General features: G+C 47.8%; 1 protein-coding gene across 1 annotated transcript in view; it reads left to right on the plus strand.

Annotated features, from left to right (window-relative positions):
* The first annotated feature begins 3,626 nt into the window (after positions 1–3,626).
* Positions 3,627–19,557, plus strand: part of LOC127927550 (FH1/FH2 domain-containing protein 3-like) — a 204,199-nt gene continuing 188,268 nt past the window's right edge. Inside the window, 3 exon segments of the mRNA XM_052514086.1 lie at positions 3,627–4,235; positions 16,342–16,409; positions 16,411–16,443. Of these exon segments, the coding sequence (XP_052370046.1) occupies positions 4,071–4,235; positions 16,342–16,409; positions 16,411–16,443 (266 nt within the window). The 5' untranslated portion in view covers positions 3,627–4,070.

The following is a 19,557-nucleotide window of genomic DNA, read 5'->3' on the forward strand; positions in this document are numbered from 1 at the left end:
CCTGTATCTCATATCCTACTGGATATCCACTCTTTCTGATAATGATGTGTATGACACCCGAGGATCAAATAGTGATGTTTAAGCTCTAGGCTATATGGTTCAACATGCCATGTCAGAGAGGTTATAAAACAAGCTCAGTAAAACGTATGGCCAGGTAAATGGTTTATGATTAAAGATCAGTAATCGTGTTTAGGCCCAGAGTGTTTCTTTGATCATGTCTGATGGTCAGGATAAAACCCTGGCTTTAATCATGTTCCTTGCGTTTCTCATCTATAGAAAGTCAGTATTTTGATTGCTCAGCAGAATGGGAAAGGGAAGGGGAGATACCTAGTCAGTTGTTCAACTGAATGCATTCAACTGAAATGTGTCTTCTGCATTTAACCCAACCCCTTCTGAATCATAGAGGTGTGGGTGGCTGCCTTAATCCACATCCACATCATCAGCACCCGGGGAACAGTGGGTTAACTGCCTTGTTCAGGGGCATTAATCCACATCATCAACACCCGGGGAACAGTGGGTTAACTGCCTTGCTCAGGGGCATTAATCCACATCCACATCATCAGCACACAGGGAACAGTGGGTTAACTGCCTTGTTCAGGGGCATTAATCCACATCCACATCATCAGCACCCGGGGAACAGTGGGTTAACTGCCTTGTTCAGGGGCATTAATCCACATCCACATCATCAGCACCCGGGGAACCGTGGGTTAACTGCCTTGCTCAGGGGCATTAATCCACATCCACAGCACCCGGGGAACAGTGGGTTAACTGCCTTGCTCAGGGGCATTAATCCACATCCACATCATCAGCACCCGGGGAACAGTGGGTTAACTGCCTTGTTCAGGGGCATTAATCCACATCCACATCATCAGCGGGGAACAGTGGGTTAACTGCCTTGCTCAGGGGCATTAATCCACATCCACATCATCAGCACCCGGGGAACAGTGGGTTAACTGCCTTGCTCAGGGGCATTAATCCACATCCACAGCACCCGGGGAACAGTGGGTTAACTGCCTTGCTCAGGGGCATTAATCCACATCCACATCATCAGCACCCGGGGAACAGTGGGTTAACTGCCTTGTTCAGGGGCATTAATCCACATCCACATCATCAGCACCCGGGGAACAGTGGGTTAACTGCCTTGTTCAGGGGCATTAATCCACATCATCAGCACCCGGGGAACAGTGGGTTAACTGCCTTGCTCAGGGGCATTAATCCACATCCACATCATCAGCACCCGGGGAACAGTGGGTTAACTGCCTTGTTCAGGGGCATTAATCCACATCCACATCATCAGCACCCGGGGAACAGTGGGTTAACTGCCTTGCTCAGGGGCATTAATCCACATCCACATCATCAGCACCCGGGGAACAGTGGGTTAACTGCCTTGTTCAGAGGCATTAATCCACATCCACATCATCAGCACCCGGGGAACAGTGGGTTAACTGCCTTGCTCAGGGGCATTAATCCACATCCACATCATCAGCACCCGGGGACAGTGGGTTAACTCCCTTGCTCAGGGGCATTAATCCACATCCACATCATCAGCACCCGGGGAACAGTGGGTTAACTGCCTTGCTCAGGGGCATTAATCCACATCCACAGCACCCGGGGAACAGTGGGTTAACTGCCTTGCTCAGGGGCATTAATCCACATCCACATCATCAGCACCCGGGGAACAGTGGGTTAACTGCCTTGCTCAGGGGCATTAATCCACATCCACATCATCAGCACCCAGGGGAACAGTGGGTTAACTGCCTTGCTCAGGGGCATTAATCCACATCCACAGCACCCGGGAACAGTGGGTTAACTGCCTTGCTCAGGGGCATTAATCCACATCCACATCATCAGCACATCCGGGAACAGTGGGTTAACTGCCTTGCTCAGGGGCATTAATCCACATCCACATCATCAGCACCCGGGGAACAGTGGGTTAACTGCCTTGCTCAGGGGCATTAATCCACATCCACAGCATCAGCCGGGGAACAGTGGGTTAACTGCCTTGCTCAGGGGCATTAATCCACATCCACATCATCAGCACCCGGGGAACAGTGGGTTAACTGCCTTGTTCAGGGGCATTAATCCACATCCACATCATCAGCACCCGGGGAACAGTGGGTTAACTGCCTTGTTCAGGGGCATTAATCCACATCATCAACACCCGGGGAACAGTGGGTTAACTGCCTTGCTCAGGGGCATTAATCCACATCCACATCATCAGCACCCGGGGAACAGTGGGTTAACTGCCTTGTTCAGGGGCATTAATCCACATCCACATCATCAGCACCCGGGGAACAGTGGGTTAACTGCCTTGCTCAGGGGCATTAATCCACATCCACATCATCAGCACCCGGGGAACAGTGGGTTAACTGCCTTGTTCAGAGGCATTAATCCACATCCACATCATCAGCACCCGGGGAACAGTGGGTTAACTGCCTTGCTCAGGGGCATTAATCCACATCCACATCATCAGCACCCGGGGAACAGTGGGTTAACTGCTTTGCTCAGGGGCATTAATCCACATCCACATCATCAGCACCCGGGGAACAGTGGGTTAACTGCCTTGTTCAGGGGCATTAATCCACATCCACATCATCAGCACCCGGGGAACAGTGGGTTAACTGCCTTGCTCAGGGGCATTAATCCACATCCACATCATCAGCACCCGGGGAACAGTGGGTTAACTGCCTTGCTCAGGGGCATTAATCCACATCATCAGCACCCGGGGAACAGTGGGTTAACTGCCTTGCTCAGGGGCATTAATCCACATCCACATCATCAGCACCCGGGGAACAGTGGGTTAACTGCCTTGTTCAGGGGCATTAATCCACATCCACATCATCAGCACCCGGGGAACAGTGGGTTAACTGCCTTGCTCAGGGGCATTAATCCACATCCACATCATCAGCACCCGGGGAACAGTGGGTTAACTGCCTTGCTCAGGGGCATTAATCCACATCCACAGCACCCGGGGAACAGTGGGTTAACTGCCTTGCTCAGGGGCATTAATCCACATCCACAGCACCCGGGGAACAGTGGGTTAACTGCCTTGCTCAGGGGCAGAAGGACTTTTTTGTTTTACCTTGTCAGCTCGGAGATTCGATCCAGCGATCTTTCGGTTACTGGTCCAATGCTCCTACTGTACACTCACCTGACTACTTATCAAAGTTATAACCACTGAGTGGAATCATTTGTAATTAATACAACGAACTGTTATAAACAGAATACAACAGAACACAAACTGTTGTATTCGGGCGTGTGACAAATATAATTTGATTTGATTTTGATTTGAACATGGCAACACAAAACCAGAACAAATCATCATCGTTATTAATATAATTACAGCTATAGGTAACATATTATCATTTCCTTTATCCAATCAATTCATACAACAACAATATTCCAAAGTTTCAGTATCTGTCGTCAGTAAGCTACTGTACTGTCCCCACAGGGTACAGGCAACAATGCATTGTATTTCAAGCCTCTCTTCACACGGCCACAGGAGGTCACCAACACGCATATAATGTGAAGGTCCCGTCCTGCATCGCCCTGACAGCGCTGTCTGCTGCTACTGGCAGAGTTTGCGCTGGAGGAGGGAGTCCCTATCCCACTAACGTTACCGTCAGACGCCAAGTCTAGCAGTACCGTCTTCAGCGCAGTCTGCTTCAGCACCTTGCCTGCCTGGCTGCCTGCAATGCCCTTGGATACTTCCGTCCCTCTCATCGCTACACAATTTACCTTATTCTGAACGAGAGAATAATAGCTGGAAAAGTCTTCAGGACAGGGCGAAGGATACTGGATTTATATTACCGTGTGACTGCGTTCAGTGTCTTTATTTATGTGAGCCTGTATGGGGCGAATGGAGAGGAGGGTGCATCGATAATTGAGAGAGCAGAGCAGGACTTGCTGCCTGCTGCAGAAAACCAGACGGCTCGGTGGATTTGGATTTGTTGTTGGGACCAGCAGTCGGGTGCGGGTTTGCGCGTCATATCAAAGGATTTCTCCAGACGGAGCGCTTCTACTTTTTGAAACCTGAGTTCTAAAAAACCATCTTGCATGGATACAACATCATGGCTACGTTTGTATGCAGGGTACAGTTCTTAGATGATACTGATCCATTCAACAGCACCAATTTTCCTGAGCCGACCAGACCGCCTCAGTACACTTTCAGGGAAGATATCCCCCTTATCAATCAGATTGCTGGAGTCCACCGGCTTCTCAAAGCCCCACACAAGGTATGTCAAGTGTTGCATGTCTTTATTAGTTCTGGCAACTGAATTGTGTTGTATGCTTTGCAATTTTTCTATCCATAGCAATTGGAGAATGTAGCCAATTTGGGTTGTTTTGTCATATCAATATTGACGTCCTAGAACAGTGATGTCAATGGTAATGACATAATAATGCAATTGTAACTGTTGCAAACTCATATCCCTAACTCAAAATTGTTAGTCAACATAGTTATTTCACTGTGTTCACTTTCACGTTTTAGGCTGCGGCAACACTGAGTCGCCAGTATGACAAAAGTTAATGACTAGAATATTTTTTTCTGAAATGGAGGACATATTGATCTATTTCAGGACCAAATGTAACCAATCATAACCAATCAAGAGTCCAGTCAACTGTTAACAGGTTTCAGGATGGGTACTGTACTGTACATCAGAAATGTGGGTCAGCCTACACAGGATATCCATTGCTATGACTCCCCACGATAGCAATGACTGCATGTAATCCACAGCTCGGTGGCATTAATACTTTCCTCTAATCAGTATGGAGAAACCATTATGGGTGTAAAGTAAACATCCTCTTGATTGATGCTACCGCCTGGGAGAATGAGACATCATTGGTTTGACAGTCAATTCAAACCATTTCCAAAATGTAAACAACCTATGAATACTGTGCCAGAGGACTAGTTTTAGGGGCGGTGTTCGTGTGGTATTCACTGGAGTCTAGTGGAACGCTGCATGAATAGACAGCTGATGAGGACCATGCTGGAATGTATGGACAGACCTAGGCCTTGTCACAAAGAGCATCCTTTTCCCTATATAGAGCACTTCTTTTGACAACGGCCCATAGGGTATTCGGCATTCCATAACTCAGAGGAACTAGGTCAAAATAAGTGTACTACATACCTAGGGGATTGGCTTCCATTTGGGACACAGACTATAGATTGGACGGGTGTGAACTAGACTGCCATGCCATGGCCTTGGTCAGGGGGACAAGCAGCTGTGACCGTTAAATGGTTTTCTCCCTAGGCAGATGGGTTGCCTTGCCTAGCCCACATGAACCATGTTCCTGCTGCCCTAGTCTGGCATGTCTGAGACTAGTTAAATGGGGACCACAACAGTAAACCTCTGTTTAGCTGACCTGATCTCTTCACCACAACTAGGGTTGCAAAGCTACCAGTAATTCACCAACGTTATCGGAACCTTCTGTGAATGTCGTAATTAACAGAACATCTATGGCAATCTAATGTAACCTTTGTCATTTATACTAGAATAACTTTACAAAATATATATGAATATATATATAGTATTCATGTTTATATCTGTGTCCATATTGTCCATGAGTTTCTAGTAAATAGACCATATGGTTTAAATAAAAATGGTCTAATTCGTTTTTAAAAAGCATCTAATCAAGAATGGCATTATTTTCAATTAACTCTGCAACTCTTCCAACCATTGACTTTTTTCACACCTGCCACCAGTTTAACGCCAAAACATTTACAACAAATACATGTTGACAACATAGTAAAATAAATACAAGTGAGAACAAAAGAGGATATTTCATGCTGAAACCCTCATATTAAACAACAATGATATTCACTAAGTTGATGGTTTATTTTTAGGAGAATGTTTTACAGCTTTGTCATTCTATTTTCTGTTTTAAAATCATCTTATTTAATGATTTCATATATTTGACTTGTGATAAGGCCGGAGAGAGGACCAGAGATTATTAGACACCTGATATAACCTGAAGTACCCACAAGGGCCACTAGATGTCTTGTGACAGATTACATCAAATCTTTGAAAGATAGCAAAATTCTTGTAGTTTACTGGTAAACCTAGTACATTTACAGCAATATACACTCCCTTTGCAACCTAACAATGACTCTATTACCGTAGAACAGTGATTCCCAACCAGGGGTACAAGGACCATAGGCCTACTGGTAAAATACACATGAGCGGCTACTTCAGTGGTACTCCGGGCAGAGCTAAATTCAGTTGGTGGAACAGTAACCACTGTCGTGGAGGACTGATGCAACAGCCACACAATGGCTAATGTGCCCTTTGGTGTCTAACGGGGTTCCCGAGAAAGACAATATTATTGTGCGGTTTTAGTGAAAAGACAAACAAAGAAATAAAGAAATGTAACAGTTAAACGCTAAACTATGTATGACATCTTGTCATCTTGTGGTTCTTTGCACAACTTTGACTCCCAACTCTGATTTCCGCTTCTATTTGGTCCTTTCAGACCACATCCAGGGATCTATTGTTCATACAGAATGGTATTCAGACACTGCTTGTCCTTTTGATTAACCAGTCTTTGAAAGTCTATACTCAGAATGCTTTCCGGTACCAATTCTCTCTTGTGACTCTGACATCATAGGTATAGCATCCTTGCCTTGTTTAATCGTCTCCGTGTCAACTATGCTGAATCATTGGCTGGCTCTTTTGATCAGTAGACATTTTGACCTATCGTTCTCAACATAGCCCTCAAAGCGAACCTACTTTTCCATTTCAATGTCATTTCTCATCTTCACTGGATTTACCATTGTTTTTTGGCCAATCATGCATCATGCCTGTCTTCCTTTATCCACACATATTTCAGGAGGTGATATGTTCCTAGATATTCACTGTTATGTCTGCTTCGGCCAATAGTTGGCCTAAACCCGTACCATTCTATTGCCAGTTTCCACCAGATGAAAGAAAATGGGCTCTCCTTCTCAGTACCTTGTGGTTCAGCGTTCTTTTAGAAAATCCCTAACAGTGACAAATGATGTCAACCAGATGTTTAGCTATTCTTTGTCTCTGATGATCATTCAGAGGATCCCTCCCTCTCCAGTTGAACTATAAACCTACTTCCCAGTCCTGGTGGATTTATCTGCATCTAAACACATTGTCAGAGGGCCTCTTCCTCTAACCATGACATTTAAACAGAGTGAAGAGGAGGAGAGGCCCATTGGTTTTGGAGACAGAGGAGCGGACTCTTATGTTGAGCGTTCATCTCAGCCACAGTTGAAAAGTCACGCAGGTCCCTAATACAAAGTTAATTTGGGATCTTTCTTCATTCTGTCAGATCAATTGTCTTTTTCACTGGGTTTGAAAAGAGCTCTGTAGATAATACGTCACGGAACCCACAGGATGCTGTGGAACACCACAAGAGTTCTAGAACCCATTCCACTCCACTCTGCTCTGACCAACAGGATGCTGTGGAACACCACAAGAGTTCTAGAACCCATTCCACTCCACTCTGCTCTGACCAACAGGATGCTGTGGAACACCACAAGAGTTCTAGAACCCATTCCACTCCACTCTGCTCTGACCAACAGGATGCTCTGGAACACCACAAGAGTTCTAGAACCCATTCCACTCCACTCTGCTCTGACCCACAGGATGCTGTGGAACACCACAAGAGTTCTAGAACCCATTCCACTCCACTCTGCTCTGACCAACAGGATGCTGTGGAACACCACAAGAGTTCTAGAACCCATTCCACTCCACTCTGCTCTGACCAACAGGATGCTGTGGAACACCACAAGAGTTCTAGAACCCATTCCACTCCACTCTGCTCTGACCAACAGGATGCTCTGGAACACCACAAGAGTTCTAGAACCCATTCCACTCCACTCTGCTCTGACCCACAGGATGCTGTGGAACACCACAAGAGTTCTAGAACCCATTCCACTCCACTCTGCTCTGACCAACAGGATGCTGTGGAACACCACAAGAGTTCTAGAACCCATTCCACTCCACTCTGCTCTGACCAACAGGATGCTGTGGAACACCACAAGAGTTCTAGAACCCATTCTACTCCACTCTGCTCTGACCAACAGGATGCTGTGGAACACCACAAGAGCCTGGTTTTCATTCTAGAACCCATTCCACTCCACTCTGCTCTGACCAACAGGATGCTGTGGAACACCACAAGAGCCTGGTTTTCATTCTAGAACCCATTCCACTCCACTCTGCTCTGACCAACAGGATGCTGTGGAACACCACAAGAGCCTGGTTTTCATTCTAGAACCCATTCCACTCCACTCTGCTCTGACCAACAGGATGCTGTGGAACACCACAAGAGCCTGGTTTTCATTCTAGAACCCATTCCACTCCACTCTGCTCTGACCAACAGGATGCTGTGGAACACCACAAGAGCCTGGTTTTCATTCTAGAACCCATTCCACTCCACTCTGCTCTGACCAACAGGATGCTGTGGAACACCACAAGAGCCTGGTTTTCATTCTAGAACCCATTCCACTCCACTCTGCTCTGACCAACAGGATGGGAAGGGAACTCTCTCCTCTGAGGAAAAGGGCAGAGAGGGAGACTGACAACAAGGTTGGCTCTACTTGTTTGGTTTCCACACTCGATTGGTCTCCATCTCCTGCTGCACCAGCCTTAGTTTAAGCTGAAGGCAGTTTAGCAGAAGGTCTATGGGACCGCAGGGTGCCAACGAAAAGGCTCTGTGATGCCCTGCCGGTGAACTAACTGATGCACTAGCGGTTAGCTTCAACTGGCTAACCAGACAGCAGCAGCTGTAGTTGTCAATTAGAGCCCAGGCAGATACCAGAGGACTGTCTAAAGGGGGAGAACGTATCCTTTATGTCTATGTTGAAACTTGAACGTTTTCTCAGCTTTGTGTTTAACATTTTCACATCCACCTGTCTTCAGTGAGCTATTGGTTGGTATTTACTTCCATAGACACCAGTAAACACACGTACAAACACATTAAGACAGAAATGCAAGTTCCCAATTGCACAGTCATACCATTGACCGCCTGTGTCTCACAGGGTTGCCTCCCTGGCCGCTACATCTGGGGATGACTGAGAGTGGGTGTACAGACTGGTATTAATAGCCCAGTGCTAACACATGGTACCAGGGGAGCCAGACAGGACAGCACACTAGCAGATGCTGCTGTTGTCCCAGACTTGTTCCCTCCCTCTCCTGCTCCTGTCAGTTCCAACCTGGCTGACTGGTGTCTCTCTGGGGAGGAGCAGTGCAGACGTCTGCCTAGAGATGATGATGCCATGGGGACCTGCCTGCCTGGTCTTTCTCATTGCTGACATTGACAATCAGCTCAAATAGGCAATGCCCTGTGAGCATTCACACACAATCAGTATCATATTCAGTTTGTGTTGGATTTACAATCTCTTTGTGCACGGGCATTGATTGCGTTATTTTACTTATACACAAAGTCTAACCTTCAAATAGCACTCAGCCATCCTCTTTGTGTAGATACCACTGAACATACTTGATCAGAGTTAGATAGACCAGAACGTACGAGGCATGGCCTGACTCAAGATCTCATCGCATAATGTATTTTGCTTTTGGACGACTAGGCAGACTGTGAATAGACAGAGTGCATTCAGTATGCGAGGGCTGTGTCCCACAATCAGCCCAACGCATCACCGGGGGCTCACTTCCTGCTCTCCAGGACACCTACAGCACCTGGTGTCACGGTCAGGCCAAGAGGATCACGAAGGACTTCAGCCACCCAAGCTACGGCCTGTTCACCCCGCTACCATCTAGAGGATCATGAAGCACCTCAGCCACCCAAGCTACGGCCTGTTCACCCCGCTACCATCTAGAGGATCATGAAGGACCTCAGCCACCCAAGCTACGGCCTGTTCACTCCGCTACCATCTAGAGGATCATGAAGGACCTCAGCCACCCAAGCTACGGCTTGTTCACCCCGCTACCATCTAGAGGATCATGAAGGACCTCAAGCCACCCAAGCTACGGCCTGTTTACCCCGCTACCATCTAGAGGATCATGAAGGACCTCAGCCACCCGAGCCATGGCCTGTTTACCCCGCTACGATCTAGAAGATCATCAAGGACCTCAGCCACCCGAGCCATGGCCTGTTTACCCCGCTACCATCTAGAAGGCGGAGACAGTACAGGTGCATCAAAGCTGGGACCGAGAGACTGAAAACAGCTTCTATCTCCAGACCATCAGACTGTTAAATAGTCACCACTAGCTGGCCTCCGCCCAGTACCATGCCCTGAATTTAGTCACTGTTACTAGCTGGCTACCACCCGATACTCTACCCTGCACATTAGACACTATTGCCCTATGTACAGAGTCATTGAACACTGGTCACTTTAATAATGTTTACATACTGTTTTACCCACTTCATATGTATATACTGTATTCTAGTCCAGGCTCATCCTATATAACTATTACTGTACACACCTTTTCTATTCATATACTGTCCATACTGTCTATACACACCATCATATACATATTTATTTATCTTCTGGATTCTGACATTGCTCTTTCTAATATTTCTGTATTTCTTCATTTCTTAATTTTGGGGATTTGTGTGTATTGTTGTGTATCGTTAGATATTACTGCACTGTTTGAGCTAGGAACACAAACATTTCACTACACCTGCAATAGCATCTGCTAAATATTTGTATGTGACCAATCAAATGTGATTTGATTTGATATGGCACCATGTTCCCTAAAGTGCACTACTTTGTGCCAGAGCTCTCTTCAAAGGAAGTGCACTATAAAGGGAATAGGGTGGCATTTGGGATGCACCCTATGCCACAGTTCATCACAGATGTACTGCCCAATGAAAATGTTCACAGCAGTGAACATACTGTGCAAACGCAATAGTTCAAAGGAACATAGTCAAGTCGCTTTTTCTTTGTCACTTCTTCCGATGTTTTCCTGCCTCTCTAAAATACTCTGAGGGGTCAGGGTCAATTTATTTGGAATGCCAGAAAGCATCCGCTGTGACACACTTCAGCGTTATGCGAGGGCAGAGAGGAACGCAGGACCGTCAGTTTTGAAAGATGTACAAATTCACTTTTTTGTGAAGATTGTCTTCCTGCTAATTATCCCAGAGAGATTCCAGAGGCTCATAATAACAAGTTCTGCTAAATGCTGTAAAATCTAGGTTTGTTCTGTGGGTGGACTGTATTACTCATTGTTATGTACAGTTGAGGTTTGGCCTGTCAGTCTCCAAGTTTCTCTGTGTTTCGGAGCATAGAGTTGTGCATTCACACAGAGCTACTGTAGCTCCTTGTTCAGGCTCATCCCTTGCAAGCTCGACAGAAGATTACTGTTGTGGTCTCTCTCATGTGTATAGTGTATTTTAAAGAGTGTGCTAATTCCACTGTCTTGGGAAAGAGACCACAGACAACATATCCACCGTAGACAGAAATAAGGTTGGACCTCTGCCCAGACTTGATGTAGAGGCAGTGCCATCAAAACATTCACTGGTTCCAACTGAAACCCTCAAGTAAAGGGCACACAAAAGTTTCCAATTGTTCATCCCCCCCACAGATAAATAGTGTTAAACATTTTTCACTTGCAGCGCTGATAAGTGAGTTATTTATCAATCCCAAAACACGGGATATTTTTTCCCCTTGTCAGCCTCTACGCCCACAACAACGCAGCTGCAGGAAGACATTGAGGGTGAGATGCATTTTGAATTGGAGAATTGTATGTTCTTTATTTTTAACTGTCACTGCCTAACTGCCTGCCTCTCTGGCCGATGGACCACAGTGTGGTGGTAGGGAGAGGACAGGCCTCAGTGTGGTGGTAGGGAGAGGACAGGCCTCAGTGTGGTGGTAGGGAGAGGCCAGGCCTCAGTGTGGTGGTAGGGAGAGGCCAGGCCTCAGTGTGGTGGTAGGGAGAGGACAGACCTCAGTGTGGTGGTAGGGAGAGGCCAGGCCTCAGTGTGGTGGTAGGGAGAGGACAGACCTCAGTGCCAGGCCTCAGTGGTAGGAGAGGACAGGCCTCAGTGTGGTGGTAGGGGAGAGGCCAGGCCTCAGTGTGGTGGTAGGGAGAGGCCAGGCCTCAGTGTGGTGGTGGGAGAGGAGCCAGGCCTCAGTGTGGTGGAGAGGCCAGGCCTCAGTGTGGTGGTAGGGAGGAGGCCAGGCCTCAGTGTGGTGGTAGGGAGAGGACAGACCTCAGTGTGGTGGTAGGGAGAGGCCTCAGTGTGGTGGTAGGGAGAGGCCAGGCCTCAGTGTGGTGGTAGGGAGAGGACAGGCCTCAGTGTGGTGGTAGGGAGAGGCCAGGCCTCAGTGTGGTGGTAGGGAGAGGACAGGCCTCAGTGTGGTGGTAGGGAGAGGAGAGGCCTCAGTGTGGTGGTAGGGAGAGGCCTCAGTGTGGTGGTAGGGAGAGGACAGGCCTCAGTGTGGTGGTAGGGAGAGGAGAGGCCTCAGTGTGGTGGTAGGGAGAGGACAGGCCTCGGTGTGGTGGTAGGGAGAGGACAGGGCTCAGTGTGGTGGTAGGGAGAGGCCAGGCCTCAGTGTGGTGGTAGGGATAGGCCAGGCCTCAGTGTGGTGGTAGGGAGAGGAGAGGACTCAGTGTGGTGGTAGGGAGAGGCCAGGCCTCAGTGTGGTGGTAGGGAGAGGCCAGGCCTCAGTGTGGTGGTAAGGAGAGGCCAGGCCTCAGTGTGGTGGTAGGGAGAGGCCAGGCCTCAGTGTGGTGGTAGGGAGAGGACAGGCCTCAGTGTGGTGGTAGGGAGAGGCCAGGCCTCAGTGTGGTGGTAGGGAGAGGCCAGGCCTCAGTGTGGTGGTAGGGAGAGGACAGGCCTCAGTGTGGTGGTAGGGAGAGGCCAGGCCTCAGTGTGGTGGTAGGGAGAAGCCAGGCCTCAGTGTGGTGGTAGGGAGAGGCCAGGCCTCAGTGTGGTGGTAGGGAGAGGCCAGGCCTCAGTGTGGTGGTAGGGAGAGGCCAGGCCTCAGTGTGGTGGTAGGGAGAGGCCAGGCCTCAGTGTGGTGGTAGGGAGAGGCCAGGCCTCAGTGTGGTGGTAGGGAGAGGCCAGGCCTCAGTGTGGTGGTAGGGAGAGGACAGGCCTCAGTGTGAGACTGTGAGCAGGATTGGTGGTTACTTCTCTGGCCGATGGACCACAGTGCCTTGTTGCTCGGGTTCAAATCCTGGGCTGGGCAGGGGACAACACATCTCCTGCCACTGCCGTTAATCTATGAGCACTGTTCATGGATTAAGGGCCGTTTCTGTGGATCACTAAGGCATTTCTGGCCTGGATATTATGGCTGTGATCTGTAATCCATCGGGTCTATTATAGCCAAAGTGTGTGTGTGTGTGTGTGTGTGTGTGTGTGTGTGTGTGTGTGTGTGTGTGTGTGTGTGTGTGTGTGTGTGTGTGTGTGTGTGTGTGTGTGTGTGTGTGTGTGTGTGTGTGTGTGTGTGTGTGTGTGTGTGTGTGTGTGCTTCACAAGAATGGCCTGTCTGCTCTGGCCTGACAGCTCGAGGTTTTGTGTCATAACCTCTATGTAGAGAAAATGCATTTTTGGATTCACACTAATTGCTGGTTCTGCTTTGACTTCTGCCCCATGTTTTTGTCAATTTCAGCTCCTGATACTGAGTTTACTGTGTTCGTGTCTTAAGAGGAGAGGAACTCAATGTCTTTTCTGTAGTTCTATATTTCTGTATCAGTTGTATGAACAGAGGTCAACTCACAACGTGCTACACTGGACTGAAACAATCCCCCTGTACTGTATGTTGTTCTGTTATGTCATCCTGTCAGTCCAAGATGATATGTCTAGTGTATCTTTATAGATGATAGATTAGAATTTTTTGTACTTTCCATGTACTGCTTAGATTCATGTCACACCCATTCCATTCCATCCTATAGGTCTTCAAGGCATGCCTTCTCCTCATGGACCTAAATATAGTAGGCCTAACTTTGGCCTGTACCAAACACTGTATATCCTGTCAGTGATGAATCTGTCCTGTAATCTGCTGAAACTCTCTCTCTCTCTCAGACTTACAGTAAGAGCATCTTAAAGAAAACTTATCCCAGGCCTTGAAGTAGTCTGTTTTCCCAAAGGTTCACTGTGTCTGTCCACTCCTGAACAGATCAGCCTTGTGTTTCAGGTAGAACTTTGAGAAGAATGTTTCCAATAATACCATGTTTTGTTGTTGCTTTATATTGCTTTAAAAGGAAAGAGACAAGACAGTTTCAGTCAGTCAGTGTGTTATCTTAGCTGACCACATGTTTTGTTTCACTTCTCCATCTTGACACAGTCCTTGGGCGCTGCAGTACAGCCAAAAACAAACACGAGTGGCTGAACAGATCAAAGCTGCTCCCCTCCATAATGTCTTTTCCAGTTAGCAGCCTCCCTTTGCCCTTTCTCCATGTTTAATGAAGTTACAGTAATTCAAGTGGAGGAAATGGAACCACATCAGAGCCGGGACACAATTGTAATTTCCAAAACAGTTAGTATTGGGATTTTCACATTGGTTGTTTTTCTTCAGCGGGTAGTGGGTACCGCTCTCGATGCAGCTAGTTTGAGGCGCATATTTGACAAACTAGAACAATGATAGTTTTCTCTCTGCCTTGTGTTGTCTGTCCCTGTATAGGCCTACTACACCTGAAAACCAAACGCTACAGGGTCAACAACAGGAGGAAAATGGATTCCTTCTGAAACGGTTTATTTACCCTCTCTCTGTAGCTCAGACTCAGACAGCCTAGACAGTCTAGAGCAGCTCAGACTCAGACAGCCGAGACAGTCTAGCGCAGCTCAGACTCAGACAGCCTAGACAGTCTAGAGCAGCTCAGACTCAGACAGCCTAGACAGTCTAGAGCAGCTCAGACTCAGACAGCCGAGACAGTCTAGAGCAGCTCAGACTCAGACAGCCTAGACAGTCTAGAGCAGCTCAGACTCAGACAGTCTAGACAGTCTAGAGCAGCTCAGACTCAGACAGCCTAGACAGTCTAGAGCAGCTCAGACTCAGACAGCCTAGACAGTCTAGAGCAGCTCAGACTCAGACAGCCGAGACAGTCTAGAGCAGCTCAGACTCAGACAGCCTAGACAGTCTAGAGCAGCTCAGACTCAGACAGCCGAGACAGTCTAGAGCAGCTCCAGACTCAGACAGCCGAGACAGTCTACAGCAGCTCAGACTCAGACAGCCTAGACAGTCTAGAGCAGCTCAGACTCAGACAGCCGAGACAGTCTAGAGCAGCTCAGACTCAGACAGCCTAGACAGTCTAGAGCAGCTCAGACTCAGACAGCCTAGACAGTCTAGAGCAGCTCAGACTCAGACAGCCTAGACAGTCTAGAGCAGCTCAGACTCAGACTCCCTAGACAGCCTAGAGCAGCACAGACTCAGACTCCTAGACAGCCTAGAGCAGCTCAGACTCAGACTCCCTAGACAGCCTAGAGCAGCACAGACTCAGACTCCGTAGACAGCTTAGAGCAGCTCAGACTCAGACTCCCTAGACAGTCTAGAGCAGCACAGACTCATACTCCCTAGACAGTCTAGAGCTGCACAGACTCAGACTCCCTAGACAGTCTAGAGCAGCACAGACTCAGACTCCTAGACAGTCTAGAGCAGCACAGACTCAGACTCCCTAGACAGTCTAGAGCAGCACAGACTCAGACTCCTAGACAGTCTAGAGCAGCACAGACTCAGACTCCCCTAGACAGTCTAGAGCAGCACAGACTCAGACTCCTAGACAGTCTAAAGCAGCACAGACTCAGACTCCCTTGACAGTCTAGAGCAGCACAGACTCAGACTCCCTAGACAGTCTAAAGCAGCACAGACTCAGACTCCCTAGACAGTCTAGAGCAGCACAGACTCAGACTCCCTAGACAGTCTAGAGCAGCACAGACTCAGACTCCCTAGACAGTCTAGAGCAGCACAGACTCAGACTCCATAGACAGTCTAGAGCAGCACAGACTCAGACTCCCTAGACAGTCTAGAGCAGCACAGACTCAGACTCCCTAGACAGTCTAGAGCAGCACAGACTCAGACTCCATAGACAGTCTAGAGCAGCACGGACTCAGACATGTTAGCTATGGACGGCTACATCCATCCAGCCTACGTACAGACCATGTTTTGACTGAGTTCAATTTTCCTCTGGGCAGTTGGAGGGAAACCGAGCACCATGGTTTGTCCATGGATAGCTAAATTGTGTGCTATTGGCTGGCGTTAACATTGGCCAAATCAAGGGGTTTGTCATTTGATATTTTCCCATGTTGCCTCATAGTGGACGTACATGCAACAGTTTGATACTAACCTTGCATTATTTAGTTGTATATGTTGTAGCTAGGTAATCTATAATAGCTATGCTGTATAATAACTTTAGTTGTATGAAGCGGGAATTATTAATGATGCAATCTTTGTCTTTATCTCCTATCTAGCTTGATGACTGTGCCCTCCAGCTCTCCCAAAATGGGAGCTACCTGGACTTGGAGTCTACCCTGGCAGAACAGAGATGAACTCGAGGGCTTTCAGGAGGGAGGGTAAGGCCTTTCATAACACTCTGTCTCAACAACCTATTACAATAGCTGATCGTGCCCTTATATCTCCATTTCAGGAGCTCTTTCCAAAATAAGAAAACAATTGTAAAACTTGTACCGCCAGCACATTTATATTTGTATTGTACAGGTAAAAAAAAGGTAGGTCATATTCTCTACACTTCAAAAGATCCGTCTGGGATTGAGTTCAGAGTGGTGCTGTTTGAAGATCAGGCTCGGATTGAGTTCAGAGTGGTGCTGTTTGAAGATCAGGCTCGGATTGAGTTCAGAGTGGTGCTGTTTGAAGATCAGGCTCGGATTGAGTCCAGAGTGGTGCTGTTTGAAGATCAGGCTTGGATTGAGTCCAGAGTGGTGCTGTTTGAAGATCAGGCTCGGATTGAGTTCAGAGTGGTGCTGTTTGAAGATCAGGCTTGGATTGAGTCCAGAGTGGTGCTGTTTGAAGATCAGGCTCGGATTGAGTTCAGAGTGGTGCTTTTTGAAGATCAGGCTCGGATTGAGTCCAGAGTGGTGCTGTTTGAAGATCAGGCTCGGATTGAGTCCAGAGTGGTGCTGTTTGAAGATCAGGCTCGGATTGAGTTCAGAGTGGTGCTGTTTGAAGATCAGGCTCGGATTGAGTCCAGAGTGGTGCTGTTTGAAGTTCAGGCTGGAATTGAGTCCAGAGTGGTGCTTTTTGAAGATCAGGCTCGGATTGAGTCCAGAGTGGTGCTGATTGAAGGCACAACTTGCACTACCTTGCAGGTGCATTCATAACAAGCCAAGCTACAGTGGTCTAAGTAAGAATACCTTTTCATGTTCCTTTCTGTGGTTTCAATGAGCTGTTATGAACCATAAATATGTATTACTCAAGACTGGCTTGAAGTCTGTTGTACAGCAGTGCTGTACTGTAGATAATACAAAGAAGATTCTGAAAATCCCCACAGAGGGGGAGGGAGGGGGAGAGAGGGGAGGGGGGGAGAGAGGGGAGGGAGTGGGAGAGAGGGAGGGGAGATGGGGAGGGAGAGAAACTGTTCTGTTCAGAGGTATTCCTCCATCTCTAACTAGCAGGTCAATACAATGTCATCATTGTTTTGAGGAAGAGAAGAGAGAGAAAAAGGTATTTCAATCCCTTGCTTGGGGAGACCTTCCTGAAATACCTTCCTGCTCCCTATATTCCTCCAGTCTAATTTGATTTTATTACAGTGATGAGGATCACAATGACACCCATTCGTTCAGGTTGAATGACTGAATAATCCCTTTCCTGGCATCCCCTCGTTTTAGCCAATTGAGCTGTCCCGCCCTTAAGCTGCTCTCTGTAGGCGGGGTGGGTGGGGAGTGTGGGGTGGGGGGGGGGGGTTGACGAGCTAAGATGACAGGCTTTACCTCACCTGGAGCCCAGCGCTCTCTAGTCTAGGGAATAAGGCCAATCCTGTGATTCAACTACAAGGGATTTCAACAGTAATACCAAAAGCCTTATGATTAATTTGTCAGTCAATGGAGCCTGTTGACGACCAACTGTTAGACGCAGACGAAACACTTCCTGAATTTTGTCTCACATTTTCTGACATCTAAGGTGGTTTGATACAGTATCAGCCGAGTGTCAACAGCCATTGGTGCAGAACATTCCATTTGTCATTCCTTCAGAGGGTTCTCAGTGATGTCTGGGTGGACATCTTGTCATTCCTTCAGAGGGTTCTCAGTGATGTCTGGGTGGACATCTTGTCTTTCCTTCAGAGGGTTCTCAGTGATGTCTTGACATCTTTCCTTCAGAGGGTTCTCAGTGATGTCTGGGTGGACATCTTGTCATTCCTTCAGAGGGTTCTCAGTGATGTCTCAGAGGGGTGGACATCTTGTCATTCCTTCAGAGGGTTCTCAGTGATGTCTGGGTGGACATCTTGTCATTCCTTCAGAGGGTTCCTTCAGTGATGTCTGGGTGGACATCTTGTCATTCCTTCAGAGGGTTCTCAGTGAGGGTTCTCAGTGATGTCTGGGTGGACATCTTGTCATTCCTTCAGAGGGTTCTCAGTGATGTCTGGGTGGACATCTTGTCATTCCTTCAGAGGGTTCTCAGTGATGTCTGGGTGGACATCTTGTCATTCCTTCAGAGGGTTCTCAGTGATGTCTGGGTGGACATGTTCTCAGTGATGTGGGTGGACATCTTGTCATTCCTTCAGAGGGTTCTCAGTGATGTCTGATGAGGGTTCTCAGTGATGTCTGGGTGGACATCTTGTCATTCCTTCAGAGGGTTCTCAGTGATGTCTGGGTGGACATCTTGTCATTCCTTCAGAGGGTTCTCAGTGATGTCTGGGTGGACATCTTGTCATTCCTTCAGAGGGTTCTCAGTGATGTCTGGGTGGACATCTTGTCATTCCTTCAGAGGGTTCTCAGTGATGTCTGGGTGGACATCTTGTCATTCCTTCAGAGGGTTCTCAGTGATGTCTGGGTGGACATCTTGTCATTCCTTCAGAGGGTTCTCAGTGATGTCTGGGTGGACATCTTGTCATTCCTTCAGAGGGTTCTCAGTGAGTGGACATCTTGTCATTCCTTCAGAGGGTTCTCAGTGACTGGGTGGACATCTTGTCATTCCTTCAGAGGGGTGATGTCTGGACATCTTGTCATTCCTTCAGAGGGTTCTCAGTGATGTCCGGGTGGACATCTTGTCATTCCTCAGAGGGTTCTCAGGATGTCATCATTGTCATTCCTTCAGAGGGTTCTCAGTGATGTCTGGGTGGACATCTTGTCATTCCTTCAGAGGGTTCAGAGGGTGGACATCTTGTCATTCCTTCAGAGGGTTCAGTGATGTCTGGGGACATCTTGTCAGAGGGTTCTCAGTGACATCTTGTCATTCCTTCAGAGGGTTCTCAGTGATGTCTGGGTGGACATCTTGTCGTTCCTTCAGAGGGTTCTCTGTGATGTCTGGGGACATCTTGTCATTCCTTCAGAGGGTTCTCAGTGATGTCTGGGTGGACATCTTGTCATTCCTTCAGAGGGTTCTCAGTGATGTCTGGGTGGACATCTTGTCATTCCTTCAGAGGGTTCTCAGTGATGTCTGGGTGGACATCTTGTCATTCCTTCAGAGGGTTCTCAGTGATGTCCTGTGATGTGGACATCTTGTCATTCCTT

Source organism: Oncorhynchus keta, unplaced genomic scaffold (assembly GCF_023373465.1).
Source record: "Oncorhynchus keta strain PuntledgeMale-10-30-2019 unplaced genomic scaffold, Oket_V2 Un_scaffold_1526_pilon_pilon, whole genome shotgun sequence".
NCBI lineage: Eukaryota > Metazoa > Chordata > Actinopteri > Salmoniformes > Salmonidae > Oncorhynchus > Oncorhynchus keta.